General features: G+C 35.8%; 1 protein-coding gene across 1 annotated transcript in view; it reads left to right on the top strand.

Moving 5' to 3' along the window:
• The first annotated feature begins 14,992 nt into the window (after positions 1-14,992).
• The window catches only part of SEPTIN7 (septin 7), a 54,788-nt gene continuing 45,991 nt past the window's right edge, over positions 14,993-23,789 (top strand). Inside the window, exons 1-2 of the mRNA XM_061165379.1 lie at positions 14,993-15,031; positions 16,141-16,243. Of these exons, the coding sequence (XP_061021362.1) occupies positions 15,008-15,031; positions 16,141-16,243 (127 nt within the window). The 5' untranslated portion in view covers positions 14,993-15,007. The remainder of the gene's footprint in view (positions 15,032-16,140; positions 16,244-23,789) is intronic.

Below are 23,789 nucleotides of genomic sequence, written 5' to 3'. Positions count from 1 at the left end.
GGTCTTGACAAGAGCTAATCTACTTTCCATCTCTATAGAATTTCCTATTCTGAGCATTTCATATAAATGAAATCATATAATTTTTTTTGTAATTAGCTTCTCTCACTTACCATGATGTTTTAAGGTTCAACCATATTGTAGCATCCATCAGTATTTCATACCTTTTTATTATTAAATGATATTTTATTGCATAGGTGTGCATGTGCACGTGTGCTCAGTCATGTCTGACTCTTTGAGACCCTAAGGACTGCAGCCTGCCAGGCTGATATGTCTATGGAATTTTCCAGGCACGAATACTGGAGTGGGTTGCCATTTCCTCCTCCAGGGGATCTTCCAGCCCCAGGGATTGACCCAGTATCTCTTAACACATCTCTTTCATTGGCAGGTGGGTTCTTTACCACCAGCACCACCTGGGAAGCCCCGTTAGCCATTAGAGAATTGCAAGTGAAAACAACAGTGATACTGTCACTCTAGCAGTGATAGTTTAAAGGGACAGACTAATAACAAGTGTGAACATGGATGTGGAGAAACTGAAACCCTCTCACATTACTGGTGGGAATGTTAAATGTCACAGCTGCTGCAGCAAACAGTTTGGCAATTCCTCAGAAAGTTACCCTAAGATGCAGCAATTACATCCCTACATATATATATCCAAAAGAGGAAGCATAAGTCCATATGAAAACATTATGAATGGATAAACAAAATTATGTATTATTTATACAATAAGGCTTCCCTGGTGGCTCAGTGGTAAAGAATCTGCCTGCCAATGTAGTATTCTTGCCTGAAGAATCCCATGGACCTCTGTGGACCATGGACCAATCTCATGGACCATGAGCTTGGGAGGCAACAATCCATAGGGTGGCAGAGTCGAATGTGACTGAAGTGACTTAGCATGCAAGCACACAATGGCTAATGATGCTCAACATCTTTACATGTGCCTGTTGGCAATTTGTATATCTTCTGTGGAAAAGTCAAAGTGTTAGTTGCTCAGTCGTGTCTGACTCTGTGACTCCATGGACTGTAGCCTGCCATGTTCCTCTGTCCATGGGATTCTCTAAGGAAGAATACTGGAGTGGGTTCACGTTCCCTTCTCCATGAGATCTTCATGACCGGGGATCTAACCGTGGTCTCCCAAATTGCAGGCAGATTCTTCACCATCTGAGCCACCAGGGTAGCCCGTCTTCTGTGGGGCAATGTTTATTAAAGTGCTGTGCCCGATTTTTAGTTAGGTTATTTATCTTTTCATTTATTGCCCTGAAGATTACCTTTAATAACTTAAAACATTATAATTTGGGTTATTACCAGCCTAGTTTCAGTAAAATACAGTAGTTTTGTTCCTGTGTACTTTAATTTCCTTTTACCTCCTTCGTGCTCCTAGTGTCATACAAATTACTTCTTTCTAGTTTATAAACCCCAAAACAAAGTTCAATAATTATTGCTTTGTAATTTCAGTCACTTAAAAAAAATTTTTTTTTTCAGTCACTCAGTTGTGTCCGACTCTGCAGCCCCATGGATTGCAGCACGCCAGGTTTCCCTGTCCCATTACCAACTCCAAGAGCTTGCTCAAATTCATGTCCGTCGAGTTGGTGATGCTGTCCAACCATCGCATCCTCTGTCGTCCCCTTCTCCTCCCGCCTTCACTCTTCCCCAGCATTGGGGTCTTTTCCAGTGAGTCATTTCTTTGCATCAGGTGGCCAAAGTATTGGAGCTCCAGCTTCAGCATCAGTCCTTCTAATGACTGTTCAGGACTGATTTCCTTTAGGATGGACTGGTTTGATTTCCTTGCAGTCCAAGGGACTCTCAAGAGTCTTCTCCAACACCACAGTTCAAAAGCATCAATTCTTCAGCGCTCAGCTTTCTTTATGATCCAACTCTCACATCCATACATGACTACTGGAAAAACCGTAGCCTTGACTAGGTGGATCTTTGTTGACAAAGTAATGTCTCTGCTTTTTAATATGCTGTCTAGGTTGGTCATAGCTTGTCTTCCCAGGAGCGGGCATCTTTTAATTTCATGGCTGCAGTCACCATCTGCAGTAATTTTGCAGCACAAGAAAATAAAGTATGTTTCCACTATTTTCACTGTTTCCATTATTTCCCCGTCTATTTGCCATGAAGTGATGGGACCTGATGCCATGATCTTAGTTTTCTGAATGTTTAGTTTTAAGCCAACTTTTTCACTCTCCTCTTTTCACTTTCATCAAGAGGATCTTTAGTTCCTCTTCACTTTCTGCCATAAGGGTAATTGCTGTGTAAAGTGTGCCTTTAAATCAGGTAGAAGAGAGTTGCAAATAAAAATTATATTTGTGCTATCTTTTGTGTTTACTTGTTATGTAGTGTTTTTATCTGATTGTGAGGAATTTTCAGTTTTTGCTTATCAGAGAATGTCTTAAGTTCAGCTTTATTTTTGAAAGATGCCTTTGGTAGATACTGAATTCTTGGTTGACAGTCTTTTTGTTTTAATGTCTTCAATATGTCATCCATCTACTTTCTGGCCTATGTGGTTTCTGATGAGATGTTAGTCATTATTCATATTGAGTCACCTATATATGGTCATTTAAGTCCCTTGCTGCTTTCCTGATTCTTTGTCTATTTTTTGGCAGTTTGATTGTGATGAGTCTATCTGTGAATCTCTGCTTTTTCTCTGTTTGGAGTTGCTGAGCTTTTATTGTGTTGACCTGTTTTTCTTCAGATTTGGGATGTTCTCTGCCATTGTTTCTTCAAACATATGTTTTGCCTCTTTCTTTCTCTCCTTGTCTTTTTCCCTTTGTCCTTTTTTTCCAGTACTTCATGGACTCCCATTATATGTATGTTGGTATGCTTGATTTTGTTCCACAATTTCTGGCTGTGTAGTTTTTTATTCCCTCTCATTATTTCTGTTCCTTAGCCTGGTAAATGTTATTTGACGATGTTATTTTGCTAGCTCGTATCAGTTTTTGAACCTCTTTCTCTCTAGTGAAATTTCATTTCAGTTATTCTACTTTTTAAAAATAATTTTCTTTCTTTATTTTTGCTTGTGCTGGGTCTTCGTTGCTGTGAGCTTTTCTCTAGTTTCGGAGAGTGGGGCCCTTCTCCTGCTGTGGTGTGCAGGTTTTTCCTTGCGGTGGCTTCTCTCATTGTGGAGCATGGGCTCTAGGGCACGTTGGCTTCTGTAGTTGGCACACGTGGGCTGTCGTTGCAGTTCCCAGTCTCAAGCACAGAGTGAGTAGTTCTGACACACCAGCTTGTTTGCTTTGTGGCTCGTGGGATTTTCCCAGACCAGGGAGCCAACCTGTGTCCTCTGCATTGGCAGGCATATTCTTTACCACTGAGCCACCAAGGTAGCCCTCTACTTTTCAACTTGAAGATTTTTATTTGGTTCTTTTTAATAATTTCTTTCTGTTTGTTAATCATCTCTATTTGGTGAATGTAGTTCTTACACTTTCTTTTAGTTTTTTAGAAATGATTTCCTTCAGTTATTTGAATGTATTCAAAATAGCAGATTTAAAGTTTTCGCCTAATGTCTGAGTTTTCTCAGGGTTAGCTTCTGTTGATTGCGTTTTTTCCCCCCATGAATGTGGGTTATACTTTTATACTTTCTTGGTTTTTTTTTTGTTTTGCATCTCATAATTATTTGTTGAAAACTGGGCATTTTAAGCAAAACAGCATGGCAACCGTGGTCAAATTCTCCATCTCTCTTCTTTCCTCCACGCCAGGGTTTATTATTGTTTTTTGTTGTTTAGTGACTTTTGGGGAACTAATTCTGTAAAGTCTGTTTTCTTTGTCTTGTTTTGTCACTGAAGTCTTTAGTTATTCTAGTGGTTGTTTGTGGGGTCTTGCAAGGAGTCAGACAGGTCAAATAATCTTTTTTGGGAATGGAGCTTTGAAGGAGCCTGTTCTCTTCCAGTTGCTGACTGGGTGCTGATTTTTGCCATGATTGCATGCTGTTGGTTTTCAAGGCTACTGTAAAACAGGTGAGGGAAGATATGAATGGGCAAGTTAAAATGCAACAAGAACTGCTGTTTTTACTGATATCCAGCCCTTTTTCTTGAGTAAGTGTTCTTTGAATTGCTGTAACCCTTTTGTTCATTTCCAGGGTTCAGAAGAAATTGATTTTGACAATTTTGCCTCTTACCGCTTTTAATGAAGGAGAGAATTTTCTTAAGTCTTTACTCTGGTAATTTCTTTAATGTCACTCCATTGTACATCCTTTTGTTTTCCAGTGTACATGTAAGAGAGCTTTAAAAGTAAATATTACTGTGCCAGCTGTCTAATAATAGTTTTTCCATTCGGTATATTACTGTCTGTCATGTCTGTTCTTCCAGAAGTTTTAATGGCTGCATGGTGTTTTAACACATGGGAGTAACACAATATATTATTTGTTTCACTTGTTTTTGAAACTTTGGTTTTTATGATTTTTCATTATCCTTAACAGTGCTTTGTTGAATGTTGTTTTATCTAAACCTTATAAATTTATAAGGTATAAATTTGTGGAAGTGGAATTTATTGAGTGTGAGAGCATGAAGACTTGTTTTCGATGCATGTGGCCAAGTTGATCTTTAGGGAAGTGGTTTCATTTATATTCCACCAGTCATGTGTGAAAGTGCCTGTTTTCCCACATCCTTACACACTATTGGGTACTACTGTTCATTTAATTTACTGCTTTCCAGTAGATCTTTTGTTATGAAAATGTTCTATATCTATGAAATTTCTATTTCTATATCTAGTAGGGTAATCACTACCAACATGTGGCTCTTGAGCACTTGAAATGTAGCTAGTCCTAAATAAGGTGTGCTGTATTTCAAAGATTATTACAAAGCAAAAGCATGTAGAAAAATTAATAATGTAAAGTGAGTTATAACTTTTTATCTTGACTGCATGTTGAGATGTTAATATTATATATACTTGGGTGAAATAAAATAATGTTGTTAATTTCACCTTTTTACTCTTCATGTGTCTACTGGAATATTTATTACATAAGTAATTCATCTTATATTTCTATCAGTGGTTGTCTAGACTGTAGACCATTCTTCCTTTTAAAAAAAAACCCTGCTTCTTTAAAGCTTATGCTATTTAATAGCAGCATTTTCTCACCCTTCTTAAATTTGTCAGATACCTTATCCCTGTTTTCTCTTTATTTGTTAAAGATGGCACCAAACAGTTTTTCTTTCTACTCCAAGCCCTGTTATCATTCTGGGGCATATTTAGTGACCATGTGTAAAACTTGTTCAGTAATTTACTTACACATTATCTGGGTTTATTGTTGAGCCTGGAGAAGGAAATGGCAACCCACTCCAGTACTCTTGCCTGCAAAATTCCATGGATGGAGGAGCCTGGTAGGCTACAGTCCATGGGGTTGCAAAGAGTCGGACACGACTGAGCGACTTCACTTTACTTCATTGTTGAGCCATCATTTTAACGGCTCCATGTGGTCATCATCTGGAACTTCTCTTCCACCTCTGAAGATGTATATGGCTTTTTCTGTCTATAACTTTATATTGTTTTAGCTGTCTCATTTCCTTACTTCGTACCTTGGATCCTTGACCCTCTCCATTTTGTTCAGTGATTCACTTCAACCATACTTGTCAGCTCTCTTGATGCCTTGTAGTTTTTGAGCGCCCTTTCTGTGAAATAACAGCTTCAGATAACAGTCTTGGCTTACATTCAATTACAGGTTGCTACTGGAGTAAAAGATCACACAGTTCAGTTCAGTCACTCAGTCGTGTCCAGTTCTTTGCGACCCCATGGACTGCAGCATGCCGGGCTTCCCTGTCCATCACAGATTTATCCTAAACTAGTGGACAGAATTGCTTGGCTGCCTGCTGTGTATTCCTAGCCCTTCTTTTTGTTTTGATGGTTGCTGATTCAAATCTTTGTCTCTTAAAATTCCCTGGTAAGTCCCTTTAGGATTAGCAAATGATTTTTCTCTCTGATGTTTAAAGAAAATCCTTTCAACTCCAGAATGTTATCTGTATCCTAGTTTACCTTCCTTTCTTTAGCCACTTGTCTAGGTAATGCTTTTTTTTTAAAATTTATTTTTATTTTAAAAAATTTATTTGTTGAACTATAGTAGATTTACAATGTTGTGTTAATGTCTGCTGTACAGCAAAGTGACTCATTTATATACGCATATGCATTCTTTTTTATATTCCTTTCCATTGTGGTTTATCCCAGGGTATTGAACATAGTTCTCTGTGCTATATACTAGGACCTTGTTTATCCATTCTATATGTAATAACTTGCATCTACTGACCCCAAACTCCCAGCATTGAAGCATGCAACTATCTTTTTTTTTAAAAATTCCTAAAACCCCACCTTAACCCTTTGTTGTTCTCTAAATTCTACTTTATTGCTCTTCTGTTTGCAGATAAGCATTCAGAAAGAATTGACTTGTTTATGCTCACTGTCTGCAGTTACTATTTATTTCCATTATGCCTCCATCTATCTTTCCCTTATCTGTCCACTGCTCTGACAATGGTCCCTGATAATGTTAAATAGATTCTTTTCTATCTATTGACCACTCCAGAACAGTTGACCACTTCTTAAAGGAGGCCACTGCAGTTGACCTTCTTGAACTGCTTCTAAAACTATTTTCGTCATTCTTTTTTCACCTTTTTCTAGGTTGTGTAGGTGATAGTGGTGGGGTTTTGTTGTTGGTTGTGGCCTGCTTCCTACTTTGAATACTGTATTTGGATTCATAACCCATGGCCTTCGTACCATTTAAATGTTGATGACTTAAAATGTTAATATCTGCCTTAAAATGTTAGTATCTGCCTAACCTAGACATTTCTAGAACTTCTAACTTTTATATATATAGCTGCCTACTAGGTATTTGTTTTCCTAAAGCCCATTTTTTAGCACCTTAAACTCAAGTGAATTTTGCTTTTAGTGACTGGAACCACCATTAATCCAACTCAATCTAAATTCATAAATTTAGAATTTATGTCTGTTCCCCCCACAAGTTACAGAGACTTGTCACTTCAGCTCGTTAATATCTAATCCAGAATTGTCCATTAGAAGTTAATGTAAGTCACATACGTAATTTAAGCTTTTCTGGTAGCCTAGGCTTCCCTAGTGGCTCAGATGATAAAGAATCTGTCTGCAGTGCAGGAGACGTGGGTTTGATCCCTGGGGTGGGAAGATCCCCTGGAGAAGTAAATGGCAAGCCACTGCAGTATTCTTGCCTAGAGAATCCCATAGACAGAGGACCCTGGCAGGCTATAGTCCATAGGGTCACACAGAGTTGGACATGACTGAAGTGACTTTGCATGCAGACATGTTAAAAAGTTGAAAAGAATGAATTTAATTTTAGTATCAGATTTTTATATAGCCCAGTATAGCTAAAATTTTATTTCAATATGTAATCAGTATAAAAATTGACATTTCATTCTTTTTATTCATAATAAATCTTTAAAACCTGATTTGTGGAACTTCCCTGCTGGTCCAGTGGCTAAGGCTTCATGCTCCCAGAGCAGGGGGCCCGGGGTTCGATCCCTGGTCAGGGAACTAGATCCCACATGCTTCAACTAAGACCCAGCACAATCAAATAAATAAATAAGTATATATTAAAAAAAAAACATAGTTTGTATTTTATGCTTAGTGTGTGTGTGAAAGTGGCTCAGTTGTGTCCGACTCTTCACAACTTCGTGGACTGTACAGTCCATGGAATTCTCTAGGCCAGAATATCAGAGTAGATAGCCGTTCCCGTCTCCAGGGGATCTTCCCAACCCAGGGATTAAACCCAGGTCTCCTGCATTGCAGGTGGATTCTTTACCAACGGAGCCAAAGCATATCCCAATTCAGACTTGCTAAATTTCAAGTGATCCATAGCCACATGGAGCTAGTGGCTACCGTAATGAACAGTAGTGTTCTAACTTAATTTCTCTTAATCCTTGCTACTTCTGTCATGGTTCAGGTCCTAATTTCTTCCCTGGGCTACTGCAACAGATCTTGAAATTGCTACCAGTATCTCCTCAATATTCTTGTTAGTTGTAATTTTCTAAAATATGAATGTGACTTGACTTGTGAATTAATGTGATAGTGCAGTTTTCTGCTTAAAATCCTTTAATACTCTTCATAAGTTTTCAAGATGATGCCTCATCTGAGTTCTTTATTGTGGCCTACAAAGTCCTCTGTGATCTGAATTTTGCTTGACTTCGTGCTCTGCGTCTCCTGGACCTTGATTATGAGGTGTACTGAACTGTTTTTAGTTACCATAAAGATCTGTACTTTCTTCTCTTGCTTTTGGGCCTTTACAGCTGCCAGTTTGCTTACCCATATTGTGCAGCACCTACCCAAATTTCTCATCAGACTAAGGCCTGCTAGTCCTTCAGAATCTGAAGATTCTGACAACAGGATGGGTTTCTCCTTTTTGTTCTCATAGCTGTCTTCCTATGCTTACTTCCATTGTAGTGTTTATCACTGTGTTAATAGAATTGCCTTCTAACTTCTCTGACCTCAGATTCTTAGTTTCATAAGCAGGGACCTTGTTTTCATTAACTTCTATATCCCTAAGTGGTAATACATACATTATGTGAGTCCAGTAGCTATGTTAAATGAATGAGTGTAGCCAGTAATTCTATAAGAAGAGATTTAAATTCCAAGTTCAGAGCAAAGAAAAAATTTTATTTAAATTTTTAAGTTACCCTGTTTCTTAACATGTGTTCATACAGATATTAAAATCTTTTAGGTAGAGTAACCAAGAATCCAGAATAAGATTAAGAAAGTAAAAGTTGGTTCTGTTTGTACACAGTTGTTCATCTCAGTAAAAAGGGAGGACTTAGGGGCATGCAAACTAAAGAAAATTGCGGAGGAGACAATAAAGTTAATATTTAGGAACACTTATGTGATCCTGTAACATCTTAGTAGTATTGTTGTATTAAGTCTAGAATCTAGGTACTTTTGCACCAGTTATATTTAAAATAATTAGGTAGTGAAGTTCTGTAACTTTCCCCTTGAATTAAGTAAGAGATGGTAGGAATTTCAAGTACTAGATAGTTTCGTCTATGAGTATGATGTAAGGCTTCTGTTAGAGTTAATAAGTAGACAAGTAGATTTATGTACCTTTGTCTTTTGTAGTGAGTGGTTGTTTTTGTGTTTAGAATTACATAAACTTTAGGAGAAAGCTTGCAGTTTTTAAAATTAAGTGATGCAGCTTGAATTTGAAATTATATGTAAAAGACCAAATGTTACCTTTGAAATTTTAAGTTACTGATGTAAACCTTCCTTGAATCTTTATAGTGGGATTTTTTCTTTCTTTTTTATTATAGTAGTTACTAAGTGGAGAAATAGAACCCTGGTCATATTTAGGTAATTTGGGGCTGAATATCTCTTTTGTAAAGTTGGAGAGTTCAGTTCAGTCGCTCAGTTGTGTCCGACTCTTTGCGACCCCATGGACTGCAGCATACCAGGCTTCCCTGTCCATCACCAGCTCCTGGGGCTTGCTCAGACTCATGTCCGTGATGCATCCAACCATCTATCTCATCCTCTGTCGCCCCCTTCTCCTGCATTCAATCTTTCTCAGCATCAGGGTCTTTTCCAATGAGTCAGTTCTTCGCATCAGGTGGTCGAAGTATTGGAGTTTCAGCTTCACCATCAGTCCTTCCAAAGAATATGCAGGACTGATTTCCTTTAGGATTGACTAGTTTGATCTCCTTGAAGTCGTAGTCCAGGGGACTCTCAAGAGTCTTCTCCAGCACCACAGTTCAAAAGCATCAATTCTTTGGTGCTCAGCTTTCTTTATGGTCCAGCTCTCACATCCGTACATGCCTCCTGGAAAACCATAGTTTTGACTAGATGGACTTTTGTTGGCAAAGTGATGTCTCAACTTTTTGATGGGCTATCTTGGTCATAGCTTTTCTTCCAAGGCACAAGTGTCTTTTAATGGCTGCAGTCACCATCTGCAGTGATTTTGGAGCCCAAGAAAATAAAGTCTGTCACTGTTTCCATTGTTTCCCCATCTATTTGCCATGGAGTGATGGGACTGGATGCCACGATCTTAGTTTTTTATATGTTTAGTTTTAGGCCAGCTTTTTCACTCTCTTTCACTTTCATCAAGAGACTCTTTAGTTCCTTCCTCTTCACTTTCTGCCATAAGGGTGGTGTCATCTGTGTATCTGAGGTTATAGATATTTCTCCCGGCAATCTTGATTCCAGCTTGTGCTTCATGCAGCCCGGCATTTCGCATGATGTTCTCTGCATATAAGTTAAATAAGCAGGATGACAGTATACAGCCTTGACGTACTCCTTTCCCAATTTGGAACCAGTCTGTTGTTCCATGTCTGGTTCTAACTGTTGCTTCCTAACCTGCATGCAGGTTTCTCAAGAGGCAGATAAGGTGGTATGGTATTCCCATCTCTTTAAGAATTTTCCACAGTTGTCTTTTACACAGTCAAAGGCTTTGGCGTAATAAATAAAGCAGGTGTTCTTCTGGAATTCTCTTGCTTTTTTGATGATCCAGCGGATGTTGGAATCTCTGGTTCCTCTGCCTTTTCTAAATCCAGCTTGAACACCTGGAACTTCACAGTTCACATACTGTTGAAGCCTGGCTTGGAGAATTTTGAGCATTACTTTGCTAGTGTGTTAGATGAGCAATTTTGTGGTAGTTTGAATATTCTTTGGCATTGCCCTTCCTTGGGATTGAAATGAAAATTGACCTTTTCCAGTCCTGTGGCCACTGCTGAGTTTTCCAAATTTGCTGGCATATTGAGTACAGCACTTTAACAGCATCATCTTTTAGGATTTGAAATAGCTCAACTGGAATTGCATCACCTCCACTAGCTTTGTTCGTAGTGATGCTTCCTAAGGCCCATTTAACATTGCATTCCAGGATGTCTGGCTCTACGTGAGTGATGGAGAGAGTTGAAGGTTTATAGTAGATCCTATAAAAATGTTTTAATTTTCCCTCAATATGAGGGAAAAATATAAGAATAAAAATTCTCACTTTTGTTGCTTCCAACCTATTACAACTCAGTTTTGTTGTTGTTCCCCAAAAGCATATTTAGCAGTTTTCAAAATAAGGTGCTTTCTCCTTTGTAAAATATATGTTAATTTACAAATATTAATATTTGTTGATATTCATATTCAAATTTTTAAAATGATAATAGGTTTTCAGATGCCAAGATTTTGATAACTTTACTTTGAAATAAGAACAAATGGTAGAGAATATAAACAAATTTTAAGAGTTCCAATAATCTGTTATTGAACCCTTTTTGAAGCATCTTGTTCTTTGAATATAATTGATTTCTAGAAGTAAGTTTAAGTAAGTTAATCACTGCAATTACTGCGTATTGAAGTTGGTTTTGCCACAGGTAGTGAAATAGCAAGCAATGGAATTGTAGTGTGATTTTCTTAAATGTGAATTTGACATAGAGATTTGGCATATCTTTTAGATAGTTACGGAAAGATTCAACATGTGCTTTTAGAGAAGATGATTTGATAACTGTTTCTTCTTACATAATTGATGATTGAAATCAAGTAATACTCTTAAGATATTTTGGGTGAAGCCTGGGTGAATATACTTTTATCTACATTTGCATGCTTATAAGTGTCACAGTTACGTCACTCAGGTCTATAAATAATGTTTCTTTATCCAGAGATTATATTTCACACTGGCACTGTGAGCATTATATTTGTCCAGAAAAAGAATCAGTGGGTGGTTAAATCTTCTGAATTACAGACTGTGGTTGATTTTAGAATTTGGGGAAGGCAAGATTCTTATGAAATGTGAAAAGTTTATGTGTTTTAGTCAGCCAATGTTATATTTTAGTATATTCCCTAAATCTGTCTTTTGTGTTTAGACACAGTTTCTTTCTCAGGAGAAATTTTCCTGAGAGTGTATTTTTGTTTATTTTTTTAAACAAGTCCTGTATATCAGCACTCTGTTAGGAATGTAGAGATGAATATGACATGATTTTCTTCCTCTGGGAAATCAGTCATATGGGCAAACTGGCAAATGACATGCTTAATTTTAAAATAATTTAAAACATGTAATTATTTTAAAAATTATATTAGTTAACATATACAGAGAATTATCTACTGTCAAACTAGTCAGTCTTCTTCCTCACTGTGTTACTAAGACTGCTCTTGTGTAGAGTTATCAGTAATCTTATTTCCAAATTTTATGGTCACATCTCTGGTATTTTTCATTTGACTTTTCAGTAGCATTTAACACAGTTGAGTAACCTTGAGCCAGTTCTAGTTTCCTTTCCCCCTCACTGACTGATCTCACTCTTTTTCTGCCTGACGTTTGTGTCGGAGTGCTCCGGGAAGCTGCCTGTGTGCGATGCTGTGCTCAGTCGTGTCCAACTCTTTGCGACCCCATGGACTGTAGCCCACTAAACTCCTCTTTCCATGGGGATTCTCCAGGCAAGATTACTGGAGTGGGTTGCAATGTCCTCCCCAAGGGGGATCTTCCTAGCCCAGGGATTGAACCCTCTGGTCTCTTGCATTGTAGGTGTATTCTTAAGTCAGCAGGGAAGCCCCAGGAAACTGCCTAGAACCCCTTTCATCTATAATCTCTCCTTGAGGATATAATCCTCTCCCGGTACTATCTATATGCTTATGTTTCCTAAATCTGTTTTTTTCAGCAACAACCAACCCTGGAATTTCTGAATTCATATGTTTAACTGCCTATGACCATTTCTTCTTAAATATGTAACAGAGTCTTCAACACATTCAAAGCTTTTTTTGATTTTGGCCCTCACCACTCAGTCTTTTCCTCCTCTTTCTGTGGAGATATCACTAGCCATTGAGTTGTTCAAGTCAAGTAGTGAGAGTTATCTTTTGTCTCTTTTACCAATCACATGTAATGCACCAGAAGTGTCCTGACAATTCTTCCTTCAAAACCTGTTCTGAATCTTTCTCTCTCTTTACATCCACACCATCAAAATTCAGTATACCCTTTCTTTCTTCAACTATTGTAGTAGGCTTCTTAGCAGTTTTCTTATTTCCATTTCTTCTCTTAGCAGTAAGAACTATCTTTAAAACACAAATCAGGTCAGGTCACTTGCCTGTGTAAAACCCTCCAGTGGCTTCCCATCACGCCTAAAATAACACTCAAATTTCCTGCTTTGACTGGGTCCCACGTTATCTGGCCCCTGCCTGCCTCCCTGACCTATTTTCTACCACTTGTCCCCTGGTCCACTACCTTACTTCTTTGGAGTTCATATACTTTTTGTTCCTGAAAGTACCAGGTTCACCCCCACTTGAGGGCCCACCGCTTTGTCCTAGAATGTTTTTCATTGTTTTCTCACTTCAGTTTCCCAGTTGTCCCTAAGACTGTTCTGTGACTTGACGATAAAGCAATGAATAAGACACAGGGGTAGACTGAGGCATTTTTCTTACACCTTTTGTATGGTGGGTTTCTTGAACATGTAACCTAAAATATTTTCTCTGAAACTTCTTCAGTTCTCTCAGATGGCTTCCTCCTTTTGATGCCACAACTTCTGTAATTCCTTTAATCTGTACCTTGATGGAGTTTACATTCTAGTTGGAGGTAGAGTGGGTGGAGATCACCATAAATAAGATCTGTATGTATGTTAAATGGTGATAGGTGCTAAAGGGAAAGAAAAACAGAAAGCAACAAAGTGCTGAGATGAGGAGTAGGTTGTAGTTTTAGGTAGGGTATTACAGAGCAGTCCTCTCTGTGGAGGTGACATTTAAATAATCACTGTCTTTTCTAGGTTGTGATATATAACTCATAGATTTGTTCAATATAGAAAAAAAAGACATACCCTTTTTACAGACATTTTGTCCAAAGATAGTCTTATTTTCTTCTCTGTGCTCTATTCATTGCCTTTTAGTTTTCATAGGTCACATTTACTTCATCTTTCCATTTGTTATTGTTTGAAGTCTTTAGCTTCCTTTCCTATATCCCCAGGTTTGCATTTCTTCCAATTTTGAACTTTAATTATTTGAAATATAGTAATACTGTAATAAGATCCTAGCGAAAATATTTGCATTTATCTGATCTGGTCTGTCTTAATCCAGTGACTGACAAAGCAAAATTGTATGAAATTTACATTTTTTTTTCTGCTTGGAATTTAAAGTTGGTCCTTGTATATCTTCTTGAAATTTCATACCTTACACTTTTTTCATCATTTCTTGTAAGACTTCAGGTGCAAGGCATAGTGATTGTCCTTTATGAAAAGATAGGAGGTCTTCGATTCTATGTTTTATCAGGAAAGCTGATAAAATGGACTCACTGGGCCTTATATCCAACAAAAAAATATTTCGTTGATGTGAGTAGAAAAAAGTCTACTTTCAGTATATTTGTAATTTATCTCTAATTTGTTGAGTTACATGTAAGTAACTTTCATTTTCCCCCCTCTTCATTTTACTATGTTCCAATGGATTTCTCTCCTCTGTTTGGACTGAATGTGCCATGAATGATTCTTGGAATTCCTCATTTACTGTTCCTCTGTGGATCTGTTCTGTTGGAATCTGGAACACTGGAATGATGGAAACATGTTCTTTACAAAGTAGCTGTGAGTATACTACATAATTAATACAGAGGCTTTTTTCTGGTCTAAGTTAAATTTCAGTTACAATTGGATGAAATATGAATCAAGGAAGCTTTAAATTTAATACAGTCTTAACTCTGCACATACTAGGCTTTCAAATATTTGACTTTAAAATATTCTGACCAGTGTCCTAACTAGTATATTTAAAATTAGCCTCTAATTTAATTGGCTTACTTATCTGCTCAACATTTGTCTTAAAATTAATTTATATGAATTTTAAAAAAGGGTAAAAGATTATGGATGGAATATTTAGTTATATATGTGATACTAGTGAGGAATGCAGGGTGCATTCCTTTGTTCAATCCAAATGTATTGAATTATTACTTTGATCACATATGAGTGTTTTTGGATGAGAATTTAAATGTGGCAAAAACCTTTAAGAGAAATGTGTATCTCTTAGGAATATTAATTTTAAATGATGAATGGCATTATGTTTTAATGATGAATAAGACCTATCTCTAAGTAAATTAATCAGTAAGACTCTACTCACTCAGATGGTCTGAACTATGGACAGTATTTCTCACCAATGGGTAAGTTGAAAGTCACACTGATTTTCTATGCCAATTTAGAAGTAGGTTTGTATGAATTACTCATGGAATTATTGGTGAGGTCATCAAAGAATCAAAAGCTACACAGAAAATGGAATTAAAGTTTACTTTAAAACCAGGGTAAATGTGATGTCCGGAAAAGCATTGAGGTGACATTACTGGACCTGGTATAAGAGTTTGAAAGATAATGTTTACTGATTGACATTGATCATGAGAGCATTTAAGGGTTTATGAAAAATTTTAAACTCCACATTTTTATTTTATTTCATGAATAAGAACGTGAATTTCAAGAAACTCCTGCCTGTGGTTTTTAGTATGAGCAAAGGGAATGATTAATAGAGTCCTTAATATAATTTTATATGAGATTATATATATAATATAACAGGGAATATATGTAATATAACAATATATAATAATATAATATATTGTTAATATAAAATATATAATTAATAATATAATATGATCTATAGTATAACAGGGAAGCCTGGCATGCTGCAGTCCATGGGGTCTCAAAGAGTCGAACACGACTGAGTGACTGAACTGAATATAATCTTAAGGGGATTTGAATTTTTTTATTGTGAAAAATACTTTGTTGTGTTTTTAGTTGCTTGATCAGAATCTTACTGTTAGTAACTTACTATAAATTGAAATCTTTGCTCTGAGGCAGGTTTTTTAAATTTTTATTTTATTCCCTTGGGTTTTTATAATTGACTCAGTTGAGATCAGTTCAGTTGCTCAGTTATGTCTGATTCTTTGCAACCCCATGGACTGACTGCAGCACACCAGGCTTCCCTGTTCATCACCAACTCCCGGAGCTTGCTCAGACTCATGTCCATCGAGTCAGTGATGTCATCTGACAGTCTCATTGACTTTTATAATTGATTACTATTAATCAACTTGTGCTCAATTTATTTTGTCCATTTCTTCGATTAACTAATACTTTTATTGGTAATACTATAAAATCAGTTTGATTCACCATGATAAAGAGTTTGTATGATTTTCTAAAAATAGGTTAATGAAGAGAATTTGAAATGTATGATGGAAGCATTTTGTTGACATATTAATAATTGAGCCCCTTTTACTTTTCTCAGCAACAGAAGAACCTTGAAGGCTATGTGGGATTTGCCAATCTCCCAAATCAAGTATACAGAAAATCAGTGAAGAGAGGTTTTGAATTCACACTTATGGTTGTGGGTAAGATATGATTTCTCACTAAAGTTGAATTTTGATCCAAGTTTCAAACTATTTCATGAGCTCTGAATGTTTTAAGAAAACAGTAGCCCAAGTAACTGCAGTAATCAATGTTATATTTTTTTTTGTTATGCAGATACACTTTAAAATTTAACTTGGTAGCATAGTGGGATTAGTATTTTCTTGCCTCTTTTTTTGTAGGTGGCGCAGTTTTGGAAACTGCGGGGAAGGGAAGTAGAAGTTGAAAAGCAGTGGGAGGTGGGCAGTGGAACAGAAAACTGGAGAAGTTCTCTTCAGTTGATGCTACAAAAGGAAATAGCATCTGGTGATTACTTATTACTCTAGGATAGTTTTATTTTTTGGCTTATGTAGTGCATTGAAGCCATATCATCTGAGTGTTTAACTTAAACGTATGTTCTCTAAATCTGAAAAAGAAGGATGGGGTAGAGGATCATAATCATGCAGTGAATACCCTGGGAGTTCATTCATTGAGTATAAGCCCTGGAATAAGTGAAATATGACTCTCCTTCTTCTTTGGTTCACTCATTTTTCTCTTGCGTGTGTTTCATCCTGTGAACACCTTTCCCTGCCTATAATTGATTTTAAGAGATTGTCAGGGGTTATTTTAATTGTAGTTTAGTAACATCATTCATATATGAAAAAACACTTTACCATGTGTAAGATTAGTTTTCTTAAATAACAGTCTTAATCTTAAATGATTTTATAATATTTTCACCTCATATAGGCTGACTTGATAACCTGGCTTCTCAGTTTGATGCAATTTATTGTATTTCTCTATTTGTTTTAAGAAGATGGAAGGCAGAATTATTGGATTAACTATCCTTGACAAAGAAAATTGAGTTGATGCTGGATCTTTATGTATTGTGCATTAAAATTTGCTAATTATATTCCACACCTGGTATTTTATTTTGGTGTTGAATTAGATTATTGAATTAGGTATGAAATACTCCTTCATTGAAGGGAAGAATATTTTATCAACTGACCAGAATATTTTGCCTGAGGGTATTTTATTTTGGTGTTGAATTAGATTATTGAATTAGGTATGAAATACTCCTTCATTGAAGGGAAGAATATTTTATCAGCTGACCAGAATATTTTGCCTGAGGGTCAGTTTGTGGCTGTTTGGAAGTATCTGGTTGTAATAATTCATAGTTAAAATGTGGTACACAATATGCAAACTTGATACTTGTCTGTCCCTGGCTGAATAAAAAATATGGTATACCTGGCTTGCAAATTGCTGCTGTAGAGCAGAGGTGTGGGTCTAGATAGGTGAATAAAATATGCAGGACACACCTCTTCATAGGCTGGTAACATAAATCGTTATACATGAAGAAATACTGCATATTATATTTACATTTACTGTGTAATGTTAGTGATCTTAAATGACAAACTGTAGACAAATAAAAGATCATTTTTTTAATTTGTAAAAAAAACCTCCTAGGTCCATTAGGAGAACCATAACATTTTTCAAAAAATTTTTATTATTAAAACTTAAGAGTGACTTTTTGAGTGTCTACTTAGTAATGTCTGGGAGTGAAGGCCAGATATTTGGTTTGAAATTGCTGTGACTTTTTTCCAGGTGAAAGATATTTAATAATCAGCTGATCTTGACTTTTAGAGGAAATATGGAATCTCTGAATGTAACTTACTAGTTTTTTTTGTTGTTGCCACAATTAACACTTGAACATTTTATATTTAACACGTACATTTTATTTAATTAAATCAGCCATTGTGCACGTTGCAGCTATGTGTTAGTGTTGTATTTTTTTTCCATTAACTAATGCATGCCGTCATCAATACATTCAGTCAGTGTTACCACCATGGGAATAAGATGCGGATTCTTACTAGTTTTTTTTGTTAGACCTTTTGTCAACTGTAGCTTGTTTTTTCTCTTTGATAAGACTTAAAATGAGAATAAAAGAGAATGGGTAGCAATATTATTATTCTGTCCTCGCCCCCCCCCCCCCCCCCATACCTTGAACATTATTGTTTAATTAGCTGTCTTTGTGTAGACTTGAGTACAAGGTCTGAATCTTTTCATCTACATAGTTGCAATGTGTGACACATAAAAGTCACCTTTTAAGTATTTTATACATTGTTTTTCAGACTGCAGGCCATATCTGACAGCTCTGTGTATAAATCATAGAAAACTAAAGTTAACCTTGCTATAACATTCTTGACTTAGAGACTACAAGCTATTCCTTATAAACTGAGTCCTCATTTTTGTGATTTATGCTCAGAGCAGCTTTGACTCTTAAAACAGTTTTTGGTGAGATTTATACATTGATACAAACTGAGAATCTATATTTAACAGTTGATTTCTAAATATCTTCACCCTTTGTTGGGAAACCTTTATCCAGTAACTTTGCTTCATAAGCAATATTTATTATTTACTTGAGGGACTTTTTTGCATAAAAGAGGCATATTTGTATTCCTGTATTTTCTTGCCTAAAGGAGCTTATAATATACATAATGATATAAAATATACATAAAAAGATAACGTTTTCAGGAAGTAAATATAAGTTAGTAGAGTCATATAGAAATTAAGAACAGATGTTTAAAGGTATAGGAGAGCTTATCCCTGGTTGGACATTATTACTGCCTTATTTGAGGAAGAGGTATTAGGGCAGATTTTTGAAGACTAGAATTGGGATAGACATTGAGTGGGCAGTCCAGTTGGAGAAACAATAGCCAACAAAAGTCAGCACCTACATAGCATTATGTGTCAGGCAGTATCTCAAGTACATAAAGTACTGACACTTTATTTCTGTAGCTCATACCGTCCTTAACGGTAATCTTATAAGTATTATTGTTTTCTCCATTTTAAAGATGCAAAAACTGAGGCATGGCGATATTAGTTACTTGTCCATGGTGACACTGCTATCAGATGCCAGAACGAAACCCAGTCTATCTCTGTCTGGTATGTTCTTAAGCACTATGCAGAGGCTCGTTTGGAAATACTGGATGTAGTGCATCCATTATGCTTTGAACTTGTATGATTTCAACTAGATATTCTGTTTTCCCTAAAAAATTAAAGAGACAAAGAAGGGCAGACAGAAAAAAGAATGAGAATTGTAGATAACTTAAATAATGCAGGCAGTTTTTTTCTGCCATTCTACTGGAATGAATTTCTGTCCTAGGGTCAGCATGAAGTGGTAGAGGTGGATTTTCTATTCCCCTAGTTATTTCAGCTTCCACATACTTTCATAGTGTGTGCATATCACCTTCCTCAGTTAGTCTAGGTGCCTTAATATAAACTAGTTACTACTTAAGTGCTCAAGAAAAATATATCTGTTTCAGTGCAGGAAGAAAACAAGTTGTCAGGTTATATGTAATTGTGCTTTATGGATGATATGGAGGAGCAGAGGGCAATTTAAGATTAATTGGCATTGTACATTGATTTTAGGATCCTATCCTGAAGAGTTCACTTTGTAATAGTTGGAAATAAGGCTGGAAGGGTAGGCTAGCGTAGATTTTAAAGTCCTTGATTGCCTCCAGGATGAAGAGATTGGAATTCCTGATTTTGAATCTTCATTTGAAAATTTAGTTTAAAACCCAGCATCAGCAATATTAAATAATGAAGATAGTTAGGTCTTTAATGTAGCAAAGCGTCAAACCTGTTTGGGCTCGGAACTTGACAGTCCTTTGTGTGCTTCTTAATTAGACTTGCCTATGCTCTGAGATGGAAATGGCAACCCACTCCAGTATTCTTGCCTGGAAAATCCCACGGATGAAGGAGCCTGGCATGTTGCAGTCCATGGGCTCGCAAAGAGTCGGACATGACTGAGCGATTTCACTTAAAAAAAAGCATGCTCTGAGAATAAAATGTTAAATTCGTGATTTTACTAGAATCTTCAAAGGGGTAGAACTAAAGTAGAATGCTTTATCTGACCAGAAAATATTTTGAAAAGCAAGTGGCATTAAATCTGTTACTTTGGATTTTTTGAAGATAAAATTCAGCTTAATCATTTTTATAATACTAAGCTTTGCAAAATTTTTATAGCAGAGGTTTTTTTTTTTATTGTCATAATTTAATTGACCTATATCCAATGTCTTTAGTAGTACTGGCCTTTTTTTTTTTTTGGCAGAAGGAGCTTAGAACATGGTGGTTTAGCCATTTTGGGGATTCAGAGTTTATCATAATGTGTATTGTATGTATGATTTATTAGTAAAGTTTAGGAGGTATTTAATGAGTGACAGAATAAACAATGATTGTCATAGATAATTTCCCCCCAACTTATTGTCGGTGTTTATATTACTTTAGTTAGTTGAAGAAATTGAAAAGTAGTATTGGCCATTTTGTATCTAGGTTATTGGGCATTTAGTGGAATTATGCTTAATTCTGCCACTAAGATATGTTGAATACTTGAAATGGTTTAATACTTCAGAATTTCCTGCCCTGAGCTCTGTATTTTTATTTTGCTTTTAGTTATAAAAGTAATGTAACCAATGATGATTGCACAACGTTGTGAATACAAAAAACCCACTGAGTTATACACTTTAAAATAGTGCATTTTTGTTACATGAATTTTATTTCAAAGAAATAATTTAGCCAAAGCAGAGAAAGTTTAGGGGGGAAAAAACTCACCTAGTATTTAGATTTTTGTATTCCTTCTAGGGGTTTCTGCTACATATTTTTAAAAGTGCTTTTGTAATAAAGTTAATGTGTTTCATTGTAGAAATTGGGAAAAGCAGAAAAGCAAAATGAAAATAAATATTACCATAATCTGTCATCACGTGGTAACTCTTAAGCATAGAAACATACAGTGTTTTTGTTTGTATGTATCTGTAATGTCTGTGATTGTCTTATAAAATTTAGCAGTAAATTATGATCATCTTTTAATATTAGATATTTTTTGATAATCTTGCTATGGTTGAGTTGCAGATTTCATTGGCTTTTGTAGGTTGGGTATACTAAAATTTGCCTTGTTGTCCAGTATCAATATAGTTAGAGTAAACATGGTTGTAGTTATATCTGTCCTTGCAATTTTATTTACTTCTTTAGGATAAAGCTTTGTCAGTTTGAATTGGTGTTTTTTTTTGAAGGCTTCTGAGTTGTTTTAAGGGTTTTAATATTAATACCAAATTGACCTAAGATAGATTGTATACCATTTTGCACACTAACCAGGTGTTGATAGCATACTGCCATCAGTGGGTATTATAGTGTTTCTTTGCCAATTTAATACCTAAAAATTGGTGTCTTATTTTCATTCTATATAGTGTTGTTGCTGGTTAACTTTTTAATTATTTATGTTTATCTTTTGTTTTATAAATCATATATTCTAGTTTAATTTTAAAAGCTATATTCCTTTTTTTCCTTATATAGATGCTCTAAGGGTATTGTTGTGGTTGTAGTTGGGTATTGACTCTGTTTCTCAGAATTTTTCTTGTGTCATGTTATATATTAACCTGATTTTTATATTGTCCATGTAGTCTTTTTTTCTTTTGGCTTGTGTCTTTGATACCTGCCTGCTTGATTCAGTCTTATTAGGGATTCCACTGTATATAAGTATATAGACTAAGGTTTACTTTTTTTATTTTGCAATTTAGATCCATGTGAATTTTTTGATGTGAGATGTGAGACAGGAATTTGATGTTTATTTTACCTTATTTTTTAAATGGTTAATTAGTCTTCCTAAAACCATTTATTACAAACTTGAATTCTGAAGATATATGTGTTTGCTTAGTTCTCTTTCTCAACCTTTGGTTTAGTTCATTCTAGTTCTTCCTATATGAATGCTATATTACATTATTACAGTTATAAATTACAGTAATTATGTTGTTTCTTCTATGAGAAGATCACTGGAGTTTATGCTTATTTATGGAGCTAGATATATAAGTAAACAATATGTAAAATAATTAGATTGTATTATTGTACAGGAAGGAAGTAAACATGGTGGGGTCTGTTTAGGGCCTCAGTAAGATGCACCTCTCAAAAAGGAGACTTTTCCATAATAATACTTGAAACTTGTGAAAATTAAGAAATACTAAAAAAATGAAATGACTTACCAGCAAGAGATAATTATCATTAACATTTTGCTATGTTTATCCTCAGTGTTTTACTTTTGACAGCTGCATATTTCCAACTGTGGCTATATCAAATTTTAGACTCTCATTTGACTTTTGAATGATTTGTGTGTTTAATTTTATAATAATGCTGCAGTAAAAATTTTAGAGAATGGAAATTTTGGTCAACATTTTAACTGAGATGTTTAATGACTACATTGTATTCTAATTTGTGACTGAATATGTGATAGTTTTCATAGCTTATTTCTCCATTAATGGACTTTAAATTTGTTTTTACCCTTGTTACAAATGACAGGGCAATGGAGATCTTTAAACAGGTAGGACTTGTGTATATGTATTGGGAGCAGAGGGCAATATCACTGTTTATAGTCCCTGAAGTTGGATTTTTGCAGCAAAGTGTTTGAATATTTTGTGGCTCTAGAAACATTAGCAAATTATTTTCTTAAAAGCTTGTGCTACTAAATATTTTTTTTAAGGGAAAATATATTTTTTCCTGAATTTTAGAAGATTGATGGTATGTTGAGGATATTCCATTCCATGTATGCTCTAACTGTTACAGATGCTTAATGGCAAAATGTAAAGATAGGTGAAAACACTGTAAGGGAATATAGTAGAGAAGAGCAAAAGTCCAAGTTAACTATACCACGAATCATTAAAGTGTTATTATCCACCTTACCTGCCTCCTGAGAAACCTGTATGTTGGTTAAGAAGCAACAGTTAGAACCGGACATGGAACAACCAACTGGTTCCAAATTGGGAAAGGAGTACGTCAAGGTTGTATGTTGTCATCTTGCCCATTTGACTTACTTGCAAAGTACATCATAAGACGTGCCAGGCTGGATGAAGCTCAAGCTGGAATCAGAATTGCTGGGAGAAATATCAATAACCTGAGATATGCAGATGATATCATCCTAATGGCAGAAAGTGAAGAGGAGCTAAAGAGCCTCTTGATGAAGATGAAAGAGAGTGAAAAAGCTGCGTAAAACTCAACATTCAGAAAATTAAGATCATGACCTCTGATCCTATCACATCACGGCAAATAGGGAAAAAAAGGAAAAAGTTACAGACTTATTTTCTTTCTTTCTTTTTTTTTTTTTTTTGATATTTTATTTATTTATTTTATTAGTTGGAGGCTAATTACTTCACAGCATTTCAGTGGGTTTTGTCAAACATTGATATGAATCAGCCATAGATTTACACGTATTCCCCATCCCCATCCCCCCTCCCACCTCCCACCTCCCTCTCCACCCGATTCCTCTGGGTCTTCCCAGTGCACCAGGCCCGAGCACTTGTCTCATGCATCCCACCTGGGCTGGTGATCTGTTTCACCATAGATAGTATAGATGCTGTTCTTTTGAAATATCCCACCCTCACATTCTCCCACAGAGTTCAAAAGTCTGTTCTGTATTTCTGTGTCTCTTTTTCTGTTTTGCATATAGGGTTGTCGTTACCATCTTTCTAAATTCCATATATATGTGTTAGTATGCTGTAATGTTCTTTA

This window comes from Dama dama, chromosome 18 (assembly GCF_033118175.1).
Source record: "Dama dama isolate Ldn47 chromosome 18, ASM3311817v1, whole genome shotgun sequence".
Lineage (NCBI taxonomy): Eukaryota > Metazoa > Chordata > Mammalia > Artiodactyla > Cervidae > Dama > Dama dama.
This window is presented reverse-complemented; position numbering and strand designations above follow the sequence as displayed.